Source organism: Ursus americanus, chromosome 27 (assembly GCF_024610735.1).
Source record: "Ursus americanus isolate L20-20 chromosome 27, mUrsAme1.1.p, whole genome shotgun sequence".
Lineage (NCBI taxonomy): Eukaryota > Metazoa > Chordata > Mammalia > Carnivora > Ursidae > Ursus > Ursus americanus.
The window spans coordinates 38,140,123-38,166,240 of NC_142153.1; the positions used below are offsets into that span (position 1 = coordinate 38,140,123).

Consider the following 26,118-nt stretch of genomic DNA (forward strand, 5'->3'; position numbering starts at 1 on the left):
AACCAATGGGACAAAATGTAAGAGAGTACCAACATGAAATAAATTAGACGCACTACTGGCTTATTAGCCCCTAGACATATTTACGAACGTGACATAAAAATTACACACTCCTTGCTAACAGGACTCATGACTCATAATGTGCAGCCACATAAAAATCTAATATATTTTCTATCTTTAAGTATCTTTACGGATTTCTTTCTTCTACATACTTTTTGTTTTATGCATTTTAGAGCTGGGGGCAAGTGGTTGTGGGGAGAAAAGAGAGAGAGAAAAAAGATTTAGAAAGAGAATAAGGTGACAGAAGTGTCACGGGAGGGGGAAGCCTGGGGATCATCGGAGGGCCGAGATGACCCATCAGGTGGCCCGCACCTGAGGCTTCCTTAACACCTTCCACCTGGTCCATAAAGACGCGTCACCCATCAACCCCGGGGAAAGCACCCAGCACCTGTCCCTCAAACCGCTCTCTGAGCATGAAAACATATGTGATGTGTTTCACAGACAATACAGAAATGACAGAAACGGAGAGTTAAGCATATGATGAAAATACAAAAACGAACATACTTCGTGTGGTAGATTTTAATAAGATTTTAATAATATTGGTGAGGAGCCAAATTACAAAACGCCCTAGAATACGGAGTACAAAACCTCAGAGACAAAATAAAACCCATGAAAACATAAGAGCACTTCAGAATGGTAATAATCTTTAGGATAAAGAACCCATTTTCTCAACAAAGCTACTGAGCATGTTTAATAAAAATTAAAGGAGATTAAAGACAAGGCGCACCCAGCCGCATCCCTGAGCCGCAGCGATTGGGAAGGTGAGCTCCCGTTACCAGTAGATCTGGAATAAACCAGCCCGAGGCAGCTGAATTCCCTCACATTTCACTTACAGGGTGGGAATCAATGGACCCCCGGTCGTAGCGCAGCCTCAGACATGAATGTGTTGGCGCGCGGAGGAGCAGTGACTCTTCCACGTGGCAGAGGACGCAGGTGCGCGGGCCACCTCTGCCCACACGACCCTGCCGCCCCGGCAGCCGTGCTCTTGGGGGCGCCGAGGGGACAGGCTGTCTCCTCTGGGAACAACTCGTTCTTCAGAGAGAGTAACATAAGAGCTCCGCATGGGACACGAACCTGCAGGGGCCCCCACCCCGGAGACAGAATGCCCCAAACCCGTGGGCAGCAGGACAGCAGAAGCCGAGGAGGTGCCCCGGGCTGAGCTGTGCTCATGATCCCTCAGGACAGCTGTGCCATCCTGTCTAGGATTTTGGGGTGGGTGGGTGGCCATCTCCCTCGATGCCCTAAAGCCAGTACATCTGCATTAGCTCCTGTCATGGGGGCCCTATTTTTTTCTTTCCCCAAGGGCGCTACACGTTATGCTTCATTTGGGCCAGATGTTTGAGTCAGTGTGTCTGTTCCTTCTGCCAGGCACACAACAACAATTAGTTATTTGGCCTTCCAGCACCCGTGGCAGTGAGGAGCAGCTGTCCAGCATCCCCGCAAACCAGGAGACAAAGGGGGAGGCCCCCCACGCCAGCCCTGCACGACAGGCCATCTATAGGCTCCTCGATTTTAAACCCTAAATCAATAGTTTAAACAGATGCAGATTCCGTGTGACAAGAGAGACAGTCGGGAAGATTTGAGGCTTTCCAGTCTTCAGATGTCTCCTCTTGCTGTCCTGGCTATTAAAAAGTTATGTGTAACTTCAAGATGAAAGGCGCTAGCAGCTTCTTAGAAGAGGATAATCCCAATCTTCTGGAGATTTAATGAGATGTGACTCACTGAAGCTTCTGGCTCGGTTTGCTGTTAATTGAATCAAAGTCAATGACAATCTTGCTGCACTTTGGTGTGAATTTCCTAAACATAAGAAACAAAATATATCAAGATATTATCCAGCGAGTAGTTAAAGCCATTTGTTTACTTTGGCTTAACCTACATTTTCTGTGGGGAGGAAAAAATTTCCCGGGATTCGCTTGATATCGTCTCTCTATAGGAGCCAATTACAGTGCACCACACCGAGAGGAACACGAAGCAGAAAAGACTAAGATGGAAACAAGATGCACGGGGTGGCTCGGTCTGTCTGTTCTCCAGCTAGCTGAGTTCATGAATTATCAGGGAGTCAAAGGATTTCTAACAAGTTAGCCGCACAACATGACACCCGATTACTAGTTTTCCCAACAGATTTATCTTCCTTCCTAGGAAATTTCTGCAGCCAACTTGGAATCGCTCGAAAGCAAAAAAGAGTAAATTTTCTTTTGCCTCTTGTACACAAAGCAAAAAACAAAATAAAACAAAACAACTAGCTTTAGTGAGGAGTCATTTTTAAAGTCACGTTCTAAAAATGCAGATGTAAAATAAACCCACCGTATATTTTTACTCATTAGTGTACCTTCTGCAGCAGTTCGAAGGAAAATATTTGGGGACTAATCGTTAAACGGTTAATATCTAATTATTATTATTATGTAAATAACCTGGATTTAAAGTCTCATAAGGCTCAACAGTTCAAGAGATTCATTTCATTACGTATAACCTCTGTCCCCACTGGGGAGCACAAGGGGGAGGTAAGTTCCTAATTACAGAACCTCACTGCTGACCACAAATGCTGTAAAGGAACTGCTTTGAAAGCTTTCAGTCCCCAAAGAAGTTTCCACCATGAATCGAGACGCTTGAACTTACCTGCACGTGGAACATACCCCCAATCTTTGCCTCGCAAAGATAACCATAAAAGTCGAAACGACTTCAAATCTCAATTTAAAATGTTGCTGTCAAAAGAATTCCTGGTGTTTCAACCCAGCAGGTTACTTTCATCCTAAATTTTCGATGCCAGAGTGGTTATATTTGCAAAATTTACAAAGGTTTAATGTCCGTATTACAAAACTTGGGAATTTTACCGTTTCTCGCCACCAGAGTAATGTAGTCCAAGCCCCGGAAAGCTACCAACACTTAAGTGCAGTATCATTGGTCAAGACTGACTTCAGCTACTTCTGTCACTGCTGTTAAAAACCCACCCCCACCATCACCTTGAGATCCTCAGTGCATCGCATTTAAAAAGACGCTTCCAAGTGTGGAGTCAGGATCACAAGCAGAAATAAAACGTCAGCCAAGGTCAAACAGGTGTCTTCATTCAGCCTCCCACGACCTCCCCAAGCTCTTCCCGCTTACCTGAAGGCCACCCCAGCCATATCAAACAGGCGCCTCGCGGCCGTCATCTCATCACTATCGTGGTATTTATCAGATATGAAAATAACTTCTTTTATCCCTTCAAAGGCAACGAGAGAAGGAGCCCCATTAGTGTATACACGCACAGCTACTGCGGCAGACGCGCAGGACCCGACGGAGCCCCGCGGTGTCCGTGATGAATCACCTTTCCCCAGCGTGCTCGCCCACAACGTCCACGGACTGAAATTACATTTCTGCCGCGTTCCAATACAGCAGACGATGGATTATATTTAATATGCCCTCCAGTCTTTATGGATTTTTTTTTAACAAATGCAAAGTGAAAACATGTCAAGTAGTCAAGCCTTGATCCGATTAACAAATTTTCTTTACTGCAGGCAATCAAATTTCTTTATTCACAAGGAAACTGGTCTTAACACAAGAGGCTGATGGGGGCGGGAGAAGTGGAAAGCGCTGGCAAAAATCCGACGTAAGTGCCACCATGCTTCCGAAAATGGCTCCAAGAACTGATTCCGGCCCCAAGAACTGATTCCAGCCCACCCCACTGAGAGCAGATCCGTTTTCTTTTCCTGTCCCCCAGGGCGGTGCTGACGGGAGGGCCAAGAGTCTGGGGGGCACTTGAGACAGCCCTGCTCCTCCACCAGCCTCCGAAGGGGCTATGCAATGGCTGACCCTGCCGGGGGGTCACGCACCACCAGGGTGGGAGCGCACGACATTCTTTACCAGGGGCCGGCCTCTGATTCCGATACCCCCGGACCTCTTCTCCTCAGAGACCCACGGGTTCATGATAAACAGCCCCTTTAAACCACACATCTGGCTAACATGATAAGTCTTTAAATCTCAAGCTGAGAGTTTTATGGAGACAAAGTGTAGCTGAATCTCAGATGTGACAGTATGAAAAAGGTGAAATATTCAGAATACAATGGTGCAGATTTATGGTAACTGTAATGTAAGGAAAACTTACAGCGGTACCATTTGAGTCTGATGACATTTATATGCAAAGATATGTTTAGGTCCTAAAACATCTACCATATATTAATACAAATTAAAATTTCATAGAGAGACTCCCAGCTGACCTTGCTTCTGACAGAAGATCGTTTCTCTCCCTCCCCCGAATCTGTGCACGACATGTCAGAGAACAGTAAATTGGCAGTAATTATATGCAATGCCTGGGCTGTTTGTTGGCAGCTTGCAGTTTAAGAAGTTGCGAACTAAATTAAAAACATGCTAAGAATCACAGAGGATGCAATTAGTCTTCGAATACCTGGCACCGTTCAAAAAACAAAACAGGACATATCTTGCAAAGCTGATAGTGCGATTACTGTAGATGGAAACAGCAGCAGTTTCAGATCAAGCACTTGTGCGCTGAGCTGCTGACGGGCAGGCAGCAACGCAAATGTGACCCACGGAACGGGCCCGGCTCCTACCAGCCTGGATGATGAGCTTTGCACATTCATTACACGGGAACAAGGCGACATACATGGTGCAGCCTTTCACGTCGGCTGAGTTTTTGTTCATGATGGCGTTCAGCTCAGCATGGCACACTGTGGGTTCGAAAGAGAAGGAAAGAAAAACTTACATCGCCACTCACGAGGAATTTACCAACGCTGCTAAAGCATTGCACTCGCCCCTCTGAAAAAACATACATAATAGACTCGATTTCTTTTTTTTTTTTTAAGATTTTATTTATTTATTTGACAGAGAGAAAGAGACAGCCAGCGAGAGAGGGAACACAAGCAGGGGGAGTGGGAGAGGAAGAAGCAGGCTCATAGCGGAGGAGCCTGATGTGGGGCTCGATCCCAGAATGCCAGGATCACACCCTGAGCCGAAGGCAGACGCTTAACGACTGAGCCACCCAGGCACCCCAACAGACTCGATTTCTTAAACACTGATGAGAAATGGGAAGTCCCGAGAACACCAAACGAGGGCCATGTGGTCTGACAGGTTGGCGAGTAGCCGCAAAACCGTTCGCTGTGGCAGCCTGCGGTCTGTAAGCACCTCGAGCAGCCAGGAGAGGCCAAGGTCAAGTATCCTCACCCACCCTAAGCACAGCAAGAGCTCATGGCTCCACGAGACCCTGGGGTATGGGACCGAGCGCATAAAATGGCTCATTTGTGTGCTGATATGCACACGCAGGGATATTTGCTGTGACCGCGAAGAGGGCAGGGTGCCATTGAAGAGCAAGGGAATCAAGAAGTGACGCTGGGCACTTCTATCCCGAGGGATTTCCTTCGCCTCTCGGCTCTCAGCCCGCATGCGAAGGCTGTTGGCAGGTAACCAGTGGTTATCTTACGTTAAGAAAAACCTTCGTCCGCTTAATGAAAAGTCAAGTTCTTGCTGTCATGGCCCATTCCACCAAGGATCCCCGAAGAGTGCTGCGAGGTCATTCGCAGACCTGCCTGGATTCCGAGTTAAAGGGGGCACCCGCTTCTCCTCTCCTGCAACCTGTAAGCCCAGCCGTCTCCCCAGGCGTTGGGCAGGTGTCGCACCACCGAACCTACCAGGGCGCGCCTCCTCTCAAGGAAACACTCCTCACAGCTCGGATGGAGTTTAGACTCCCCTACCTGCGCCGGGAGGTCCCCCTATTGCTCTCTTATGCTGTTACTTGAGTTTCTGGGCGCGCTGCTAAAACTCTAGTGTCATGTCCATGGGGCAGTGATTTGCAAACCTGTCTGCACTCATCTGGGGTGTGGCCTGGGATTAAGAGATTCCCCCCTGCTTCTAACGTGCAGATGCATCACAGAAACACAGCGTTGCGGAATCCTCTGGTAGCTCCTAGGAGACCTAACACACACTGAGCACACGAGTGCTAAAGGAAATGTTTGTGGAACAAATTAATGACAATCTGGCCATGGTCCAAATCATACAAAACTGCCGGAATTATGCACATGGGGGCCCTCGAGGGGACCCCCGCCCCTACCCTCTCCAACTCACCAACCTTCTGCACTGAACACCTTCTTCTGGGAGCATGGAAACCTTAAGGAAGAGTAGCCTAAACTCATAGCTCTTGGGCATTTTAGCCCTGACGTACTCACTTAGTCAATGACCCTTTATTAAGATCACAGCCCATCAGAGAATAATCCCTGCTGGCAGGCCACAGAGGGACCTGCGCCACTCTCCCGGGGACGACAGGAAAGAGAGAAGAAAGGCTCCCTGGCTCAGTGGCCTTGAGGATGTTGGCCTCAGAGAGGCCCCTTCAGCCCTGTCTACTTCCCTAGTGACCAAGATGTTCCCAAGCTTGGTATTAAAAACAATTAGATGTAATTGTTTCTTTTATTTCCCCCTTGAGGGCAGAGACCGGTCTTCCAGGTTCTTTGTAACCCCCCCCCCAGTCTAATGCGTGCCATGAACAGAATGGGTGTTAAAATATTTACTGAATGAATAAAGGAGGAGACGCAGATTCCAATTACTGATGGTGACACTGGAAGATACAGAAAGTCCTCTTAAATTCAAATATCAAGAAGATGCTTTCTCATCTAATAAATATTTTTGGATAGTGTTGGCATTAATCTTCAGAACTACAGACCTTCTGAGTCTGTTCAGAAACACGGTTAATACCGTCTTCTTTTTTGAATCTCCAAAAAAACGGTCACATTGACTGCAACTGTCTTCCTCTGATTCATCTGAGGCAGTCTGGGATAAAATTGAATATTGTATGGTCTGGATTCATTAATGAAAACTACCACGTGAAACAGATTCTCTTGGGCTGCATCCCACATCTCTGTATAAAGGGTGGTTGACAGAAGTAATACCTGGGGTCATCAACAGAATTCCTTTCTCTTAGCTACAAAATCACAAGAAGAAAAATACAAAGCTTCTTTTTAGAAACATGAGGTCTACTGGGCTGTATGAACAACTGAGTGTCGGGCACACAGGAGACTCTACTTTTTTTTAAGTTTTAAGTTTTTCCTTTGATCTTAATTTTTTTATTTAAATTCAATTAATTAACAAATAGTGTATTCAAGGCCCAGTTGCCGCTTGAAGCCTTGTGACCCTCAACAAGGCCTGTCCTTCGGGTGGGCGGGAAGAAGAGACTCTGAGAAAGCCCATTTCCAGCTAACTACATAAAAGTGAGTTTTGAAATACCAAATAATCTAATTTCTAGCTTTTTCCTATTGTGTGTCCAGTTTCCTCCCTCCTTCCTCTAGAACAGTGGATCTTCTCCAAGACAATAAATATTTTATTTATTTATTTGACAGAGAGATAGACAGCCAGCGAGAGAGGGAACACAAGCAGGGGGAGTGGGAGAGGAAGAAGCAGGCTCATAGCGGAGGAGCCTGATGTGGGGCTCGATCCCATAACGCGGGGATCACGCCCTGAGCCAAAGGCAGACGCTTAAGGACTGAGCCACCCAGGCGCCCCTAAGACAGGCTCTTAACAGCAAATCATGAGCCTTCTCTCCTACGGCCAAGGGCAAGAGGCAGCCTTGGCCCAGCCCCCCTGGAGGCACGAGCTCCTCCTGACTCAAGTTCTCTTCATTCTGCGTGTCCCTGGTCTCCACTCTCAGAGGCCGTCTTGTGAGCATTTCAGATCTCTTTTCTTCTTCCTTTCGAGATGAAATTGTCCTGCCTACAACTGCAAGACTAACTTATTTTTTAAATAATCATCTCTTGACTTCATCATGCAGATACAACCTCTAGATTTCGCTAAACCAATACTTTTCAAACTGCAGGTCAAGAAATCAGTTCAGTGAGTTACAAACAGCTTTTGTCCCTTTTTAATGAAATGGATGAAAACAGAAGAGATCGGAATGCGTCCCACATGGCAAAGGTTAAGTCCCGTTCTTAAACACTGTCTGAGGTGTGTGTGTGTTTCAGGTGTGAACTATGTTTGCCGGGTTGCCATGTAAAAAGTGTGTAACTATGGGGGCGCCTGGGTGGCTCAGTTGGTTAAGCCTCCGACTCTTGGTTTTGGCTCAGGTCATGATCTCAGGGTCGTGGGATCCAGCCCCGTGTTGGGCTCACGCTCAGCATGGGGTCTGCTTAAGACACCCTCTCCTTCTCCCTCTGCCCCTCCCTGCGTGCGTGCTCTCTCTCCCTCTCTCTCTCTCAAAATAAATAAATAAATAAAGTATGTAACTATGGCAACCTGTTGATTTCTGTAATAATGTTATTAATATTTACAACCACCGGGGGGAAAAAGAGGCCCTGATTTGTAGAATCTGCTGATCTCAGTGGTGTGGCTACTCCCACATGGCCAATTTCAGGGTCCCGGCATGACCGAGAATTGGGAAGAGAAATGCAGGGTCTGCTCAGGTGAGCTGGTACGAGCCAGCTCCCACATACCCCCCTGCATGGCCTTACCTTCACCCAACCCCAGTGCCTCTCTGGTTGCAGTCTCTGGATTCGCCTGCTGCCAGGCCCTCAATTAGTGACAGCTCTCCCCCGAAACCCCCTCAGGCACCAGACCCTGTGGAGTCCCCTACTTTTCTGTGGGTCCTTTTCTTTTTCTCGCCTTTCGGGGCATCTTCCCAGGTTCCATCCTCCTCTTCCATTTTTCTCCTGTAGCCACCAAGTATTCATGCATTTGTAGATTCTCAGAGAGCAGATTGATTTAGTAAAACCCAGTGTCCTATCTTCTCCTCGGGCCTTTGCTTTGGATGGTCTCAGGCTTCTCTGTGACTTTTCTCACTATGATAAATATTCCATAGATATCTGACAGCAAGACGTGAAGGAACAAATGTATCTTTTTCTAGTGCTAGCATTTTTATGGTGTCGCCCGGCAAGAATTACAAGAGCTACCAATATGTGAGAGCAAAAACCAACCAACGAGGAGTGGTTCTGTTCCTGACCTTGACAGGTGGGCAGCTTTTACACTTGTAGTAGGAACAGGACCGGGTATCCCAAACATACAGTCCCCAGGAAGTATTCATAGGATAGCTAAATTGTCCCCCAAAAGGACAGATCTGCCAAGCACCTCCCCAGAATTCTGCATCTACGACTAAGCAATAAGCAAAAGAAATCTCCAAATACTACAAGTTCTGTTTGATAAGTGCCAAGAGTGACACCAAACCTTTCAATTATCCTCACCACTGTTTAAAAGGAAAAGAATCAAATGCTGAAAATATCAGATCAGTGCTTATAAAGTTCTTGATTGCCAGAAGGAGAACCTCTGCTTCAGGTAATTATAAGACACTTCATATGCTTTGGTCTTTTTTTTTTTTTCTTTTCTATTACTAACTGTCAGAATTCAGAACTGCATTAACCTTGGACCATTGAGAAGAGATCGTATAATTAGAAAACTGTTATTTCAAATTCCCTCTTACTAGGGCTTGATTAATCCTTACTGTCTCAGGTAGGCGGTTCTCCCGAAGTTTGACAAATTAACAGGATATATTCCATCCTGGCTAGATTTAAGAGATTCGACATTTATGGATTTGACTTTCGTCTCATTTGATACAAGACTAAGACAGCATCTATTTTAGATAGTACTATTATTAAGGTTACTTAAACAGGCTTTTCTTAAAAAAAAACGAAACCCAAATAATGCTAAACAAAGGCCAACTGCGGCACAAATAATCGAGTGGTAATGGCGTGGCTCTGCCCTCACCTCCTGTGTGCTGCTGGGCCAGGATGGGAAATACCGGGCCTGACAAAATTTGGAGTCAGGAAAACTAAGCTTCTCTTCTGGTTAAAGAAACTCTCTGGGTTGGTTAAAACTCCCCCATTTTTTGTGGTACAGAATTTTACCTGAAGAAAATGACTTTCTCAGGCCTGAGGGGTGTTCTGCCAAGGGGGCCCTGAAATGGGGGGCAGCTGGCGTGGCAGCTCCGTGAGGGGCGGCTGAGAGGGTCACACTTAGAGCACCTGTTGCCCCGGCCAGTTCCTGCACCGCTCTCTGCCAACACTCTCCAGGCTGGACTGTCTCTGGGGAAGTCAAGACTCCTCAGCAAGTCTCCGGGGACATGTGCCTCGGCCCCTGACCTCGAAGGATCTCGGGCTGTGTGGGCACCCATGTGAAAAGCACAGACAGTTCACTCACTGACAAGCCAGAGGGACAGGACAGCACTCAAGGACCAAGAAGCATCTGCTCATGGCCTTCCAGAATGAAAAGGTGGAGGTTTCACCCTGCAGTTAATAACTGACATGACATGGGGTACCCGAGTTCAAAGTTGACCCTGTGCATTTTTAAAAATAACTCTGTGTTAATTTTTACAAGATATTCCACTTCTTTTTATCATTACCTCTTGAAATAGGGATCTAAGTGCTTTTATTTCAGGGGTCCTCTAGCTGTCAGAGTCACTGCACCCCCAGTGCGTCTCTCTGTCGGGGCTCAGGCACCCGCTTTCCTGTGCTCGAAGCCCCACAGACTTGAAAAGTCCACTGAGGGCGGGGCATGTACTTGCTCCTCTAACAGATCCATTTAGGGAACGGGGGCTTCTGGAGCTAAAATGGAATTTCAACTACTTATTTCTTAATTATTGAAAGATATCCTGACAGGGCCTCATACATCACTGCCGGCCTCCAAAGTACCTATCCTTCAAGTCAATAATTTAATAACACCGTAGCCTTGACATTTAACCCCCCGCCCCCGCCCACCTACCACACCCCTGGAGTACCACCCCAAATGCGACCACTGTTCACTGTTCCGGCTACTCCGAAATCCAAAACAAACATCGCTAGAATTTAGCCCCCGGGGAAGGTCAAAGTTCAAATCTCCCCTTGGTGAAGTTTCCATACCTGTAAAGCAGCAACCAGACTCAGGATCAGAGTTTTCCAAGGATTTGAGCTAAGGGTGGGGGAGGGAGGAAGGACAAACAACTTGGAAACAGCAGTTGCATCGCGTCCTGAAGACAACCCCAGCCACACGGGCCCGTGGACCATGTCGACCACGCGCAGCCTCTGCTCCCCAACACCCCAAGGCCCCCCTGCCCGTAGTCTTCCTCTCTGACCCTTCCTGGCGTGCTCCAAAGCATATCTCACTCTTGGGGCTTCTAGAACAGAGCTCTGCCACCCCCAGCCAGAGGAGCGTCCCTCTGTACTGGGCGGCAGCAGGGAGAGGACACAGTTCTAAACTGTAGGCATTTCCCGAAGACGCGTAGTGATGAGTTCTGGTCGCAGGCGGCGGGCTCACAAGGCTGGGCCCCAGGGCTGCGGGAGCAAGTGAGCCCAGGCCTTGAGCAGCTCAGGCCCCACCAGGTGGGAGATGCCTGAGCTCTGAGCAAAAGCCTACAAGTACCAGGGAAGGGGCACCGAAGAAGGCCAGTAGTGGGAAGAGGCAGGAAACGGGCTGACAGGTGAAGGGTGACAGGTGCCATGGCGCACTTCTGCCTCACCTACCACGCCCCGTGCTCAGAACCATACACCACTGCTCCCTGGCCCACCCCATGCACTTAGTGGTCTTTCCATCTGGAACATGGAAGTAACCGGGCCTCACAACCTTCTGGCTTTGAGGGACACACAATTCCAGCAGAGAGATGTGATTATGACAGCGCTAAGTGAAAATAAAAACAGGTAACAGAGTTAAGACAGAGGAAGCCAGCCCCACACCTGGAAAATGCCTGGAATCTGTTCCGTTCCCGCCCCGCGCCCAGAGAGGAGGTCTCTAGCAGAAGAAAATGACAGCAGAAAGGCATTCTGGCCGGGCCGGGAAGACGGAGATGGGTCACTGACTCAGAAGGCAGCCAAATCCTCCAGGCTCCGGGCGAAGCACCAAATCCCAGGGCGCCCCACCTGGGGGGATGGGGGGGAACCTCCCACCTCCACTCCTCCAACGTGCCCTGGGGCTAGGCGAAAGGCACCCGGGTCCTGTGCCAGCTGATGGCTCTGCCTGGCCCTCGCTGCCTCCCTGCGTGTCCCCTCGGCCACTCCTCATAGGCCCTGCCTCCTCCACCCGCTAATTCTAGGCCTTACTCCCCCTTGTGGAGCCTCACTCTCCCAGCCTGTGAAATGGAAAGAAAAAAATCCATTTTGGTGACTAAGGTCCGTGAAGAGCACGGCACAGAGTGGCAACCTGGTGAATGCTCGTGATCCCCAAGCTCTCCTGCCCGGGCTGCCCACCTGAGACCCGGCAGCCCCGGGCTCGGAGATGGGAGAGCAGCCATTTCTTTTTCTCTCCCTCTTACCCTGGTCCCCATCCCCTGCCCCATTCCTCACTGCCTCTTGCGAAGCCTGCTGGCAGCAACTCATGGCACCCAGGGGAGCCACTTAGCCCCAGTGGTAGTGCTTAGGGCTGAAGAGATTTCTGACTGTGGTGTTTCCATTATTGACAATAAAGCCCCCAGAACTCTAATTACATGGCTTCCCTATGTGCTAAGGGCACACAATCAGGTCAGAGGGAGGAGGGTGTGGAAATGCTGCATTTCCTCGATGGGGAAGCCATGCCCAACTCCCTTCCTACTGTTCACGTGAAATACATGTTTGATGCCTAAAATGTACTCAAGAAACATGAATAGAAACAGAACACGAATCGCGGCTTGACAGCTTTGTAATGCAAATACACACAGTAAAGATTCCAAGCTCCCTCTCGTGTTAATAGCTTTCAAAGGGTAAACTGGGACTGAGCAGTGAGCACTGGACGAGGAGTCAGGATGTGTGTGCTCTAATTAATTCCAGCTCTGCAAGGCCCGCCTCAGGCAACTCACTGATCCCGTTTCCTCGTGCAGAAAATGGGGTTTACCCGGCCCAACTCAGGCTTCGGAGATGAGACAGGAGCCAGTGGCCCTGCCCTACTTTTCTAGGACAGGACTCCGGCAGGCCTTCTCCACCCGGCACGGCCCTCTCCTCCCTGTCTCCCCCGGGCCTGAGCCCGCTCGCGCTCCTCCTCCCTCCCTGCGCCTGCAACCTGACCTCATCCTCCACTCAGAGGCTGCAGTGGCTCCCCTGCCCCCCTCTCCCCCCCCCCAGTGCGCGGACCTCCGCATCGGCAGCCCAGCCGGCTGCCCCCACCCTCCACCCAGCGGCCCTCTTCTACCACTAATGAACGTGCTGCGAGGCCATCCCCTCAGACCCTCCTCTTTTTCCCCTTTCTGGATTCATCAGTCTCGAGCAGACATAGAAATCCTACTCTTGCTGTCTTCACATACAGCCCGAAGCCACCTCTCCACGCTGTCCCCATCCCCTCACTGCTGTTCCTCCTTCAGCTGGCTCTCCGCTGGCCTTCCAAGGCCACCACTCCATCGCAGCTGCTCGTGGCAGCGTCAGTAATGACCTCCAGGTCGGGAAACACCGAGGACATTTGTTACTCCACTCAAACCTCTTGGCAGCCTTCCCTGGGGCCGCCGGCTCCTGCTCCTTCGCAGAGTGCACTCCGAGGTCCCCGAGGGTGCACTCCGAGGTCCCCAAGGGCACACTCCTTCCCGACCTGCTCCACCCAACCTCTAAGCCTGGCCGATCTCAGAGATTGGCCCAGGGTCCAGCCTTGCACCCTCTCCCTACATCCCCTCACCCGCTTCCACGGCATAATGTCACCCGAATGCCAGACATGCCCACACTGATGTCTCCAGCCTAGACCTCCGTCCCCACGCACATACCCAACTGACTATGTGACATTCTACAGGGAGATTTCACAGACACCTCAAACTTCAGGGTCCACATCTTCCCCCAAACCGAGGTGCTCAGGCTGGAACTGCCTGGGGCAATCAGTCTCCCTCTAGGAGCCCCCATCACCCAGCCCTCTTGACACTGCCTCCAAAATACACCAGATTCATCTGTTCCTCTCTGTCTCCGACACCCCACTTGTCCCCGGAGAGACACACGTGCCACAGTCACTTCAGGGCTGGCATCCTTGTTTCCGCTCTTGCCCCGAACCATCCCCACGTCCCCCACACACCAACTTAATCTCATAAATCCAAACTCCTTATCCCATGGCCCCAAACCTCATCTGGTTACTCCGACCTTGACCTTCACCCACCTTGACCTTCACTGCAAAGCCCAGGCCAAATTCTTTCCCTCCCACATAATGCTCCAAGCGCCTTCCTGCCCCAGGCTTTCACCAAGCACTCTCTCAGCAAGGAATGTCCTTCCCATCCCCAAATACTGACTTAGCCCATCTTGACCTCTGGGAACCCATCAAATCCTTCAGCTCTCAGCCTAAAAGTCACTTCCTCAGAAAGGAATATTCAACAACATCTGTTTATTTCATTCCCGTCTCCCTCCATCACTGTGAGTCTGCAAAGTCCCTGAAAACACAGACCCTGTACGTTTTATTTACTACTGCAGAGTGCCTGGCATGGGACATGCTGAGTGATGAACGACCACAGGTGAACGTCCCCTGAAAAATGTATTGTGATAGAAAATACAGTCATGATTTTTAAAAAGGAAGCAAGTGACTCGAGAACTCCCCTGTCACCAACAGGCAACTCATTATTGATAAAAGAAGAGGTGACTCATGAGTATTTGTTCCAATTCCTAAAGAGTTGTAACTCACTTGCACAAGGAAGACGACAGTGAGGAATTCTGCTTCCCTTTTTCACCTAAACTCAAAATTGATGGCATTTTGAACAAAGTCTTTTAATTGCAGAATTAAAAAATTCATGCTCAGTTATCATATTCAATATTTTAAATTTACTATGGCATCTATCATTTGGAAGAAGCACAGAGATAAAATTTACACCTCTGCTAATTGGCTAGGACCGACCCTCCAGAGAGCGTGAGCAGAGGAAGAGCGTGCGAGCCCTCACGTTCTAACTCCCTTGCTCTCACCAATATTCTCCATTCATCACGGATTTCCCGATCCCGTGTCTCAATAAACGTTGTCACACTGACTGATTCACAAAAGGATTTTGAAGTCCTTCCTCTCCATCTGGACTTAGGATCCTCTCTTGTCTCATGGAGTTCTAAACCTGCCTCCTCTACTCAGGTATTTTCTTGGACTTCAACGTGGGGTCTTTTTCTACCCTCTGACCTCTTTTCACCCAATGTCTTCGAATCTCCACGTTTGTGGGATAACCTGAACTCTTCGACCGCTCCCTTCTGCCTGTGCGTTCTGTCTCTGTCCGACTTGGAGTCATCTTAGAACTGGAGTAGGTTTCGACGGCTGGAAGGACGGAGCTCATAAAGCCTGCTTCTCTCCTTATTCATTCATCCACACACACTGATGCATATCCTCTCCGTGTCACTGCCACCAACAGCTGTTCACAGCTCGGCAGCTTTCGCCCAGGATGGCTTTGGAACCCCCTTCACAGCCCGTAAGCAGAGAAATGGCACCCTAATCGAAAAAAAACAAAGCTATACTGATTAATTTTTCCTTAGAATTCTAGCACTGAAGGACTCCTCGGTGATCATTTATTTCATAAAGATATTGAGAAGGAAATGTCAAGTTACGTGCTAACAAGCCCGCAATCACTGGATATAAACACACCACACCTGGACCCTAGGCTCCGGAAGCCTGTCTGGGGTTCTGCCTCTGGAATCTGGTCACTGATGTTTAAGCACGGTGGAGGCTTTCTTAGCTAATATGTTTGTTAGAGACATATATATATATATATATATATATATATATATATATGTATATAGAGACATACATATATAAAATTTCATCCAAATATTAAAAAAGGTCCTAAAAAGTAAAAGCAATATAAATATCTGCATAAATCTCTAGAAACCCAGTTTCACTGCATATTTCTAGGAGCAAACAATATATGTTATTCTACTTTTATATCAATATTAACGAAGTTAATGTTGAAATGCTGAAAATATTGAATGTTGAAAAAAAAATGCAAAAAAGACCTTAGTCATTCAGGCTGAATTCAGACCAGCTCAGCCCAAATCAGCAACAACAGATCTAGACTAGATCAACAGAACAAAGACGAAGGGAGCCCATCATTGTCAGCTACTCTGTGCACCCCCACTGCGTGGCAGCCCCAAGTTCTAGGCCAAAGACTTACCGACATTAAAAAATTAAAGTTCTATTTACCACAGGGAATATCCACTTGCACTCAGAAAATTAACGTGCTCACATACTTAAAACCTAAAATGGGTTGAATGTGACCCTGAAATTTTATTGACACTATTAAGTTTCTCAACAAACCTTTCATTTTGAGAGATAGCACAGAGATACACTTCGGCTCACTTCCTGTTCATTAATTTGGAGATTGTTACCCTTGGATTATTTAATTAAGGTTTTATTACAAATTTCCATGAAGTAAACTGGCCCTTTTTAAAACACAGACAAATGTGTGTATTTTTATGAGTAGGCTGGATCCCCACAGATGAGCATTTTGGGTTTTCCTACATACGCTTTTCTCAGAACTTGTTACTATCTATGGATGCTTTGTAGCTATTCCTAGTGAAACAATACTCTATAGCTCTACAAAAAAAGTTAACCCTGAATCTACAGACTAAAATACATAGTAAAAGGGCGCCTGGCTGGCTAGGTTGCTGGAGCATGTGACTCTTGATCTAGGGGTCTTGAGTTCGAGCCCCACATTGGGCGTAGAGGTTACTTAAAAAATAAGAAGAAGAAAATAAAATAATAAAATACATAGATAAAAATCAAATAAATTAACCCCCCCAAATCGTGATTTATTCTTTTCTTAAGACTATTTCTAAACAGTTCTATCTGAACACAAAATACCCTGAAATTAAGCTGGTTCATTTCCAGGGGGAGCCTCACATGTACGCTGTTGTATTTCCACGTTCGTCTAAACACAACGAAACCTGAGTGTGTCCCTTGATTCATAAAAATAATCGACTTTCTTTCTTTCCAGGGTAAACTCGCTCAAAGGTTTCCCATTGATTATATTCATTATTTCGTACAAAAGGTCCTCCTTAGGCACCCTGTCAGGGCCACCACTGCTAGGAGGCCGAGCAGGGAGGGATGGTGGGAATCTGCAAGTGAAATTAGAATTCTGGAGCAAAAGAAACGGCAAGTCATCAAATCCACGGATCTGCCTAACAAAACCGGAGGGCATTCAACTTCAGCTGGCTGAAGGAACAAATTTGATCTTAATTACGAAGATGCTCTTACAAGTTTTGAAGAAGTCACAGCTTAAGAAGGACCAGCCGCCTAACTTTTTGATAAATTAGTTTCTCAAGACTAACCTTTTGGATGCCAAAGAAATATATCACACGCGTGGCAGTCAGGAAAATGTCAGTGTTCAAGGGGGTAAGGTAAATGGCTAAGTAATCACTAAAATGACATCTATGCATGCTTAACAATATGCTAAATCTAAAAAATAAAGATTAGATTTAAATGTAAAATTTAAAGCAGCACCACCACACACTGGCAAAGCTGTTGGAAGCTGCCAGGCTGCACAAGGTCTTCATGAATTCCAGCACTGGAAAGCATTATATCGCTTTTTGAGTTCTCCTGCAGAAATAGGAACTGACCCTGGAAGGAGTCCCACATCCCCATTTCTGCCTGGTGCATCCAGAGCGTGGCTACCAACCCCTCTCGGGACATCAGAACCCAGGTCCTTCCATGGTGAACAAGTGTGAGGCAGGAGGCAAAGCAATCCTGGCTTCTGGGCTGATTGGGATGGAAGAGGAGGCCAGGCAAAAAGGCATGGTCACCCACCCATCCCTCACCAACAGGACACAGCACGACAAGAAAACACAGGTGAGCTTGATGAGCGGAGGGAACATGATTAAAACAACGTGAAGTTTTGAACAACGGCTCTCAAGATGAAGGATGTTGACTTCACTCTGGCTCTCTGGTCTGTAAACTATGTCATCAAAATTCCTTATGGAAACCCAAGGAAAGTGTGATATCTGAATTACCACAAGTATTTTTACCTCCATTTTATAAAATTGGTATTTTGATTAAATGTGCTTCATTCTAATGAGTTTCACAAAGAGAAAGGAACTGAATATGTCAGCTGAATACTTCATCCCAGGTTTAGCAACCACCCCCTCCTAAAAATAAAAATCTTCCAGAGCTTTTTCATACGGTTAAATTAGATCAATCTGCTGCTTCCCGGCTTTTTAATTGTCACTCATGTGAAAAAGTGTCACTTTTAACACTGACTTCTTCCTGCCACTTAATGTTACTGACATCATACTATCTTTTGGATTTTTCAGGAAAAGAATGAGATAAAAAGCAGTTTCTGTGGCAGGCGGAATTTTCATTTTCCATATTAATACTACATTATAATCAAATAGTTTCATGAAGTTTTGATCCTAAGGTTGGAAGAACCAAAACACCCTTTAAAAATGCCTCTCCAGAGACACAGCCTGGAAAAAGCTCCATCTTCCTATTATGTTACAAGTATTCTGGCTTCCCTCCTTTCCACAAAGTGTCAATCAAGACTAACGACTCTAAACTTACAGAATTAATAAGGAGAATTAAGTTGTATATGGTGTTGGTAAACCCAAACTTAACACGGCTCCCAAGCTCCGCTTCGGAGAGGTGCTAAAGCAAGCCCCGTGCATTCTGCCTCATGCTAGGTGAGGGCACCACCATGCGAGCCCCTGAGCTCCGGGCTGTTACTTCGCCTAAGCCTCTGTGAGCTCAAGGGCATGGTGCAAAGGAGAGAACAGGTGGTCCACCGTGCTGTGACCTAAGCTATCTTTCAGAAGAGCCGAATCCCCGGGCCCCACGAGAGAGACAGCTGGGTAGTGGAGGGCACTGACCTCAGAGTTAGGAGATGTCTCCCTGCCTGCGTGGCATTACAAAGGATACTTAATGTTTCTGGGCCTTTCTTTTCCCATCCATAAAAGAAACAGGCAGGCTTAGACCCTGTGGGCACAAGACTCTGAGGCACTACTACGGCTCTGCAAGGAGTCCAGTCATGGTCCATAGACTGCGGGAGAATCGTACGCCTTCTCCAAACACACACAAATGCTGTTTAATAAAGCTCAGAGTCATGCAAAGCGTTACCACGTACCTTTTGTCACCTAGGGATTGTCTTACTCAAAGGATGCTAGTGGGGGCACCTGGGGTGGCTCAGTCAGTGAGGCCTCAGACTCTTGATTTTGGCTCAGGTCATGATCTCAGTGTCATGAGATCGAGCCTCGAGTGGGGCTCCGTGCTGGGCATGGAGCCCGCTTAAGATTCTCTCTCTCCCTCTCCCCGCCACAGGCTCTCTCTCTCTCAAAAACAAAACAAAGAAAAAGAAAAAAGAAAGAAAGAAAAGAAAAAAGATGCTAATGATCTCACATATGTCTGGAATCTAAAAAAAAAAAAAAAAAAGCTCACTGATGCAGAGAACAGATTGGTAGTTGCCAGAGGTGGGGGGCAGGAGTGGATGAAATGAGGGAACAGGGTCAAAAGGTACAAACTTCCGGGTATAAAATCAGTAAGTCCTTGGGAATGTGACGACAGCACAGTGACTGCAGTGAAGAACGCTGTATTGCATATTTGAAAGTTGCTAGGAAAGCAGATCTTCAAAGTTCTCATCGCACACAGAAAAATTTTTCGTAATGATGTAAGGTGATAGACGTTGACTGCACTTCTTATGGTGATCACTTTGCCATGTATACAAATAACAAGTCATTACACTGTACACCTGAAATCTAATATAATGTTACATGTCAATTATGCCTCAAAGAAAGATAGGAAGAGTTTAACTAGCATTATATGGGGGACTTGCAAGTGCTGCTGACATTTAAAAGAGGGTCCTCATATATTCAGAAGAACAAAGAAATGCTGGTCTGGACGATCCCTAAAGCTCCTTTAGAGGGATTAGCACATCATCCGTCCTTCCTCAGCAGCTCAGCTGCCATTAATGTCAGGGAGGAAAGAAAGGGTTAAAATTAAGCCAACGCAATTCCAGACACTATAGCTGATTTTTCTAATTAACTTAATCTTAAAATGGAAGTAAAAAAAAAAAAAAAGAACTTGCATTTTGGCCAATTATCACCAAACATTTCTATTACATCCAAAGCTATGCAAACATGTATTTCTCTATGGCCCGAAATCCCTTGAAAAAACAAGTCTGAGTGTACAGTTGATAGCTAGTCATCCTTATTTAGACTTAAAGCCCATCTTTACATGGATTATGATGGTACTAACACTAAATGCCTTTTAAAAAGCATTGAATACTGTCGGTACATCAAAGTACAAGCCTACCCTTGTGAAAGAAAACGGTCTACATTCTAGCACAGCCACACGTAAGATGAATAATTAATAAGCAAGGGCAAGAGCTTTGAGAACCCAGAGGTAGCGTACGGAGAGTACTTTTGTACTGTAATGCACAGACCGGTGTCCCGAAACTCGGCACTACTCCGTGTATGTATATATATATCTCAGTGAAGTTGGACGAATGCCTACATGGGTTTTGTTTTTTTTTTAATTCCTTTTGGAAAGGAGCTCTGTAAGGTATTGCCTCCAAGCTGGGCAAAGCCAGTGTCTAACAACAAACACGATCAGCTCCTGGAGAGGTTTCGGAGTCCCAAGAAGTCAGGGGTTGCCCATGAGCGGCAAAGCCTCTGGCCTCTCGGTCACTGCCACGGTCTGCCCGGGGCTCACAGCGACGAAGAGGAAGGCACAGGTCCCGCCAGGGCAGCCGCTAAGGAACCAAGGAGGACCCCTCTACGCCGGTCCGACCCCTGGCATCTTTTACAAGAAGCCTCCGCGCGACAGACTGACACCTACAAACTCCTCCATTCAGCAAGAGGACGAAGGCCTCACGGTGGACGGGGTGAGATAACACCGGGCTGCCCTACGTCTCCCTGCGGACCTGGAACACCTCAGCCTTTTCACTCTCGCGGTTTCTACGTGGGACACTGAACCGTACTGTGAAAAATGAGCTTCGCCAGGTACCTACGAACAACGGATCATTTCCCTTCTTCCTACCATGGAAAGCTTACAGAATCACAATCAGGATGACAGAAAGTTCCTCAAGTACGTTAGCACGTTCCTCATTTCAGGAGCCGCACTCGGCTACAGCGCCAAGGCTGAGAAGACGTTCCACCTTCCCCTGTCTGGGACTTGGTCCTTCCTGCTCCTGCCAGCGGGGGAGTTTTAAGAACTAACTGACCATTAAATTCCCCTAATCACTGAACTCTGTTTCATTCCGGGAAAACCCAGAGTGCTTTGCAACCCCCCACGGCCACCCTGCCCTCATTCCTCAGTTCCTTCCCCACCTCCGGGAACATTCTTTCTTTTTCTCTGGAAAACAGAACGGATGCCCTGAAACAATTTAAAAAGAAATTCAAGGGGCTTATTTAACACGATTAAGGTCCAGGAACATTAGTAAAAATATAGAAATTCTTGGCTAAGTGTAGACTTGGAATTCTTCTTGAGAAAACCCCAGAGGCCAGCCTACCATGGAAGAATCAACAAAGGAGAAAGGTCTTACATCACTCCTTGACTCTCGTTTCCTGAAGGCCAGATCTTTCCCATTTGGATGGCCTTCATCTAGTTTACTCCCAACAGAGGCGGACGGTTCACTTCCAGACAGAAACACAGGTCCTCACATTATGAAAAATCAGCGACCAGCCTGTGCAGCCCCATTCACCTCCGCTATCGCGTTAGCTGCATCTTCGCCCGGGAATTAAAGTTAAAGCGAGGCTGTGGCTTGTCTCTCCCAATCTCTGAAAGTGGTGCTTCTTGGGGCTGAGATAGTCAACAAATTCTAAGAAGCACCCTTTCCCAATTCAAAGAGGAACACCAGAGCTGGCCAGGCCAACGGTTTTCAGTTCCACACATCTGGCTTGTGGTCCGACTACCGTCTGCCCTGGGAATACAGAGCCCCCGGAACAGGAAGAAGACAGCGAACCATCCATTTTCTGATGTCCAGCTTAATGTTAGGAAAGGTGTTAGGGTTCGAAGCCGACGACCAAGAAAGAATTCTTGAGAGGTCTTTGGTGCCAAAAGGTGCAAAAAGGGGACAGGACCCGTGGGCAGAAAGAGCTGCACCGGGGTCACAAGAAGTGGCCCATTATATTTCCTCAAGTTGGGAAGGGGTTAGGGATAGCATCAGTCTCCAAGGAATTTTGGAAGCAAGGTTTCCAGGACCTTGGGCGGCCTAGCTATTGTTGGGAAAATGTCATTTATTACCATCTAAAAAACCCTTAGTCGTGAGACCCTTCAGATGCATATGGGTGGGCCATATGCTTGGGGGATGATTGCCAACATGTATCTGGGGGGTTTAGAGATAAAGGAAGTTTCCAAAGGAATTTTTATACGTTAAAGTAGACTTACAGGATCCTGGGGGGAGGGGGGCGCTCAGGCTAAGATTGCCTTTTGCCCTTAGCAAAGTATTAACATTGAGGCAGTTGAGTCCCGAGAGGAATGTCACTCTGCCTGTTTCAAGGACTTGCCAATGGGCTGTAAATAGTAAGGAAATTTCATAATTCTTCCGCCTTTGTTTCCCACATCACAGCCCACAGTCATTTCCTACTTCTCAGAGATGAGCTTGAGATGTCCTCTGTAGGCAGAGGGGCGGAATGAACCCTGCTTCTCATCAGAGCAAAGCCCTGGCCAGTCCTTGGTTAGCTGGCTTTGCTTGCAGGTAACCAAGAAACAATCCTTGGAGTCACCGGGCACATCCCCCGCTACCCCACCAGGGGCTGGGGCCCTCGGCAGAGAAGTCTGCCATCCATGCGCTGGGATTGTAGAGCCCGGCAGGCCCACCACAGGCAGCGGACCCCTGGACCTCAGGACCAGGCTGTGCGACCACTAAGATGCTTTCCATTCACAGACTCTCTTTGAACCATTAAAGGTCAGGGGCAGGAATCTGAGGCAGGTCTATAGGATTTTTCTTTTGTCCAGAGATGATACTTTCTGACCAGCTATCTTACTTAAGCACCACCAAGGCTCAGCCACTAAGGCAGAAGGAAAGACAGATCAGGCCCTACCGTAAGGGTATTTGGTATCCAGCTTGCTCTCCGCCGTCCTCCTCCAAGGCAATAGGTCATCGCTGCACCCGTTCGGCATTCCGTTATACCCGATGCCGACAATCTTGTTTTCTGCATTCACAATGCAGGCTCCAACCTACAGGGAAATGGGCCCAAAGGCTTGGTGACTTCACATGGCTGGTCTGCCCCTGGACAGGCAGTACACGACACCAGAAGCTTGCAGAGCCCCAAAGAGAGCACGCGGCTTCCGGCGGTGTGTGAGGAGCCCTCTATCCCCTCGCCTGCTTTCTGTGGCAGCTCCCAAGCCAGAGAAAGCAGACTCCCTAACTCCAGAGGGGGTCCAAGAAGCTGTGAATAGTGGCATGTGAAAAACGGAAGCCCCCAGGGATAAAGCACAAAAGACAGACTTCCTCTGCCTTTAAGTTGCCAAGCATCCACTGAGGGTCTTCCTGCTGTGATTTGTTCATTTCCAGGTATCTCTGTGTCTGTGAGTGTCCAACGCTCTCCTAGGAAACTCACTTACCTGTGAATTTGGATCTTTGCTTCTCTGTGCTGATAAGAAGGCCACTGCCATGAAATACTCGGGCCATTCCAAATAGTCATCACGTTTTTTGCAGGGAACTTCACTCATGCTGGGTCTAGAAGGAAAAGAGTGGTTGAGAAAAGCACTTCGGTACACCTGCTTTCCAGGTCAACGCAACCACATGTCCACTTTGGATCTGCAAAGTCAGACAATTTCAGTTACATTTATCTGTCAGAAATCATAGATTGTGGGACCTCAGAGAGTGTCTGGCCTTAAGAAAAAAATTAAATTTATGTTACTATTCCAGCAGTTTGGATTTGGCACGTAGAGTTTCACGTTCCCAAATACTACATCTATGTACTGCTTGCTCATAGGATTTTTTTCAATTTCCTACAAATGCCTGCCCCACAAGTTGGTCTTGTCCATCACCTCCCTCCCTTAGGAAATAGAGCCAACACAAGAGGGAGGGAGGGAGAAAGGAGAACATTCATTGACCATCTACTATCTTTCAGACACTGTGAAGGGTTATACACATCATCTCACTCAAGCCTCAGTCCTAACAAAGGTAGTAACATCCCATCTTACAGAGACTCCCCTAAATCACACCGGATTATTATCCATGCCAGTCAAATTCCCCTGGAGCTGTCCCAGCTCTGATACTAACGAGGTAATCTGTCCCTTTCCCCCTTAGCTTCCCCAGATGAAAACAGAAGTTATCAACTCTGAGTACTGAATCAAAGGAGAAACAATGAAAAGTGTCAAGTGCTGTTATTACTGAGGCAAAGTTTTAGTAACGTGGTCTTCACTCTCTCACCGGCAGGCTCGAGCTGTTCTAGGACAGGGGGAGCCCCTGAAACTTCCAGTAAGGGGTGGGGTCCTTTCAAGGGAAACTAAACAGCACGACGGAGGAGGGCAACAGAAGATCTGAGTATGTATCGCTGAGCCTTCCTGAGCATCTGGGCGGAAGGGAGATGTGACTTTCCCAGCACTTGGGTTTCAGGCTCTAGCCCTTGGCTTAAACCGGGCAGCGCGGCAGTGCCTCAGACAGGGACGCGGAGAAAAAGTCGCTACTGGGAACCATGATTATCCACGGACTGTGTTGCCCAAATTCTAAGAAGCCTATAAGCCCTCCTAACACCAAGCGATGCTGGACTGCACTGGTTCACCGCCGGCTCAAGGGTTAGCATCCATGCTGCAGGGTGCCAGTTAAGTGCCCACGAAACAGCAGGTGGGAGGGGAAGAGAGGGAAAGGAAGGTATTACTCCAACGTCGCTTTAACGCTCACTGGAGCCCCGAAACGCAGCTGCAGCAACAGGAGGGACGCTGCTCCAGGGGGACACATCTGGTACCCTGCCGGGACAGAACCCACGCTCCTCCGCCCGCACCCCTGCCGGAGTCCGAGCCGGGCGAAACCAGGCACCCCGAGCCCCCACGTGGGCGCAGGAAGTGCCTGCCAGTCTCAGCCTCCAGTCCCAACCGCCCTCGGTTTCCTGGAGGGAGCAAGTCTCAAGTACCCGGCCCTCCGGCTCGCCATCGTTGGCCCCGAGGGAGGTTTCCCCGGGAGCGGGGGAACCTCGGGCTTCCCGGCCCTGAGCCCCGCCACCGGCCGGGCGTCCCGCACCCCCGCGCCCAGCGCTCGCGCGGCGCCGCGTGGCGCGCAGGCCGCGTACCGCACGGCAGGGCTGGCCCCCGGCTGGTCCTCCGCTGCGGGTCCACGCTCGCAGGCCGCCGCCGCCGCCCCGCCGCCGCGCGCGCAGGGAAAGGAAGTCGGGAGAAGAGGCGGGGCCGCGGCGGGGCCGGAAGGTGACTGCGGACGGGCGGCCACGCGCTCTGGGGAGGGGGCCCCGGCGGGCGCGCGCCAGGCGGGGAAGTCCTGGGCAAGGTCGCCTCCGCTTCTTTGTCCCGGGCCCACAGCGCGCTCGGCCGGCGGTGTGGCGGGAGACCTTTAGGACCCGCGCACAAAAGACTCCTCCGGGCCTGGCGGCCTCCTTGTGTTGAGGCGGATGGTTTGGGATTTGACCCTGACCGACGCCGGCTCCTGGATGCCCTTGAAACCGCCCCGAGGCCGCGGGGCTGGGACCCGCGGTGATTACCCCGCAACGGTGGCGGCCCCGCCGACCTGCGCCCCGAGCTCCCCGAGCCTCTGCCCGCGCTCGTGGTCCCCAGCCTGGGCCCCACAGAGGACTGCTCGCGGGGGCTCCCGGGGCTCTGACTTGATAATCGTCGCATTTTTCACATCTCCGAATCTGAGGGTTGGGTGGTTTTGCTTGGTGGTGGTGAGTTTGTTTTTACCGAACCCCCACCCCGGCATCTACCGTCCACTTAAACCTCTCGCTGTAAATCCATAGTATTAGTAAATAAAAGACGACCCGAAGGAGTCTAGTGCCGTGAAACTGAAAAGGGCAGGAAGTAAGGAGGCCTGGTTTTGGCCTCTGGAACGGGCCTGCGGTGTCACTGTGTCGTGGGGAATGTGGAGGGTAGAGCTTGACAGTTTCCCCGCAGGACTGGTAGGGCGGGTACGGCGGGACGATATGCCTCGAGGCACAGATGTCTCGAAGTTACATTTGCATTTGCGCTTTGCATGGCCCGCTCAGTTTCCACCCAAAGGGCGTGGAAGGGCCAGAGCTGTGCGCGCGGAAGCCTGCTAACCCTTCCCAGCCGCACCCTGTACACATCTCTCAAGCTAACCCCAACCTTAAGTTGGGCCGGGTGTAAAATTGCACACAGTGTTACAATTGC

The 26,118-nt window shown here is 48.7% G+C and overlaps 1 protein-coding gene across 2 annotated transcripts; it reads right to left on the reverse strand.

Annotated features, from left to right (window-relative positions):
- Window positions 1-560: 560 nt before the first annotated feature.
- Window positions 561-25,177, reverse strand: DCTD (dCMP deaminase). Of its 2 annotated transcripts, XM_045785847.2 has the most exons (6): window positions 25,050-25,177; window positions 23,380-23,494; window positions 22,857-22,992; window positions 4,602-4,718; window positions 3,160-3,256; window positions 561-1,854 (listed from the first exon to the last, which is right to left on the reverse strand). In XM_045785847.2, exons 2-6 carry the CDS (start codon window positions 23,485-23,487, stop codon window positions 1,776-1,778), a joined length of 537 nt encoding a protein of 178 aa, XP_045641803.1. In that variant the 5' UTR covers window positions 23,488-23,494; window positions 25,050-25,177; the 3' UTR covers window positions 561-1,775. The 2 variants fall into 2 exon arrangements, with proteins under 2 accessions (XP_045641803.1, XP_087712636.1); XM_087856510.1 differs by lacking the exons at window positions 23,380-23,494; window positions 25,050-25,177 and adding an exon at window positions 10,854-10,902 and having other exon boundaries at window positions 22,857-22,985.
- Window positions 25,178-26,118: the final 941 nt, after the last annotated feature.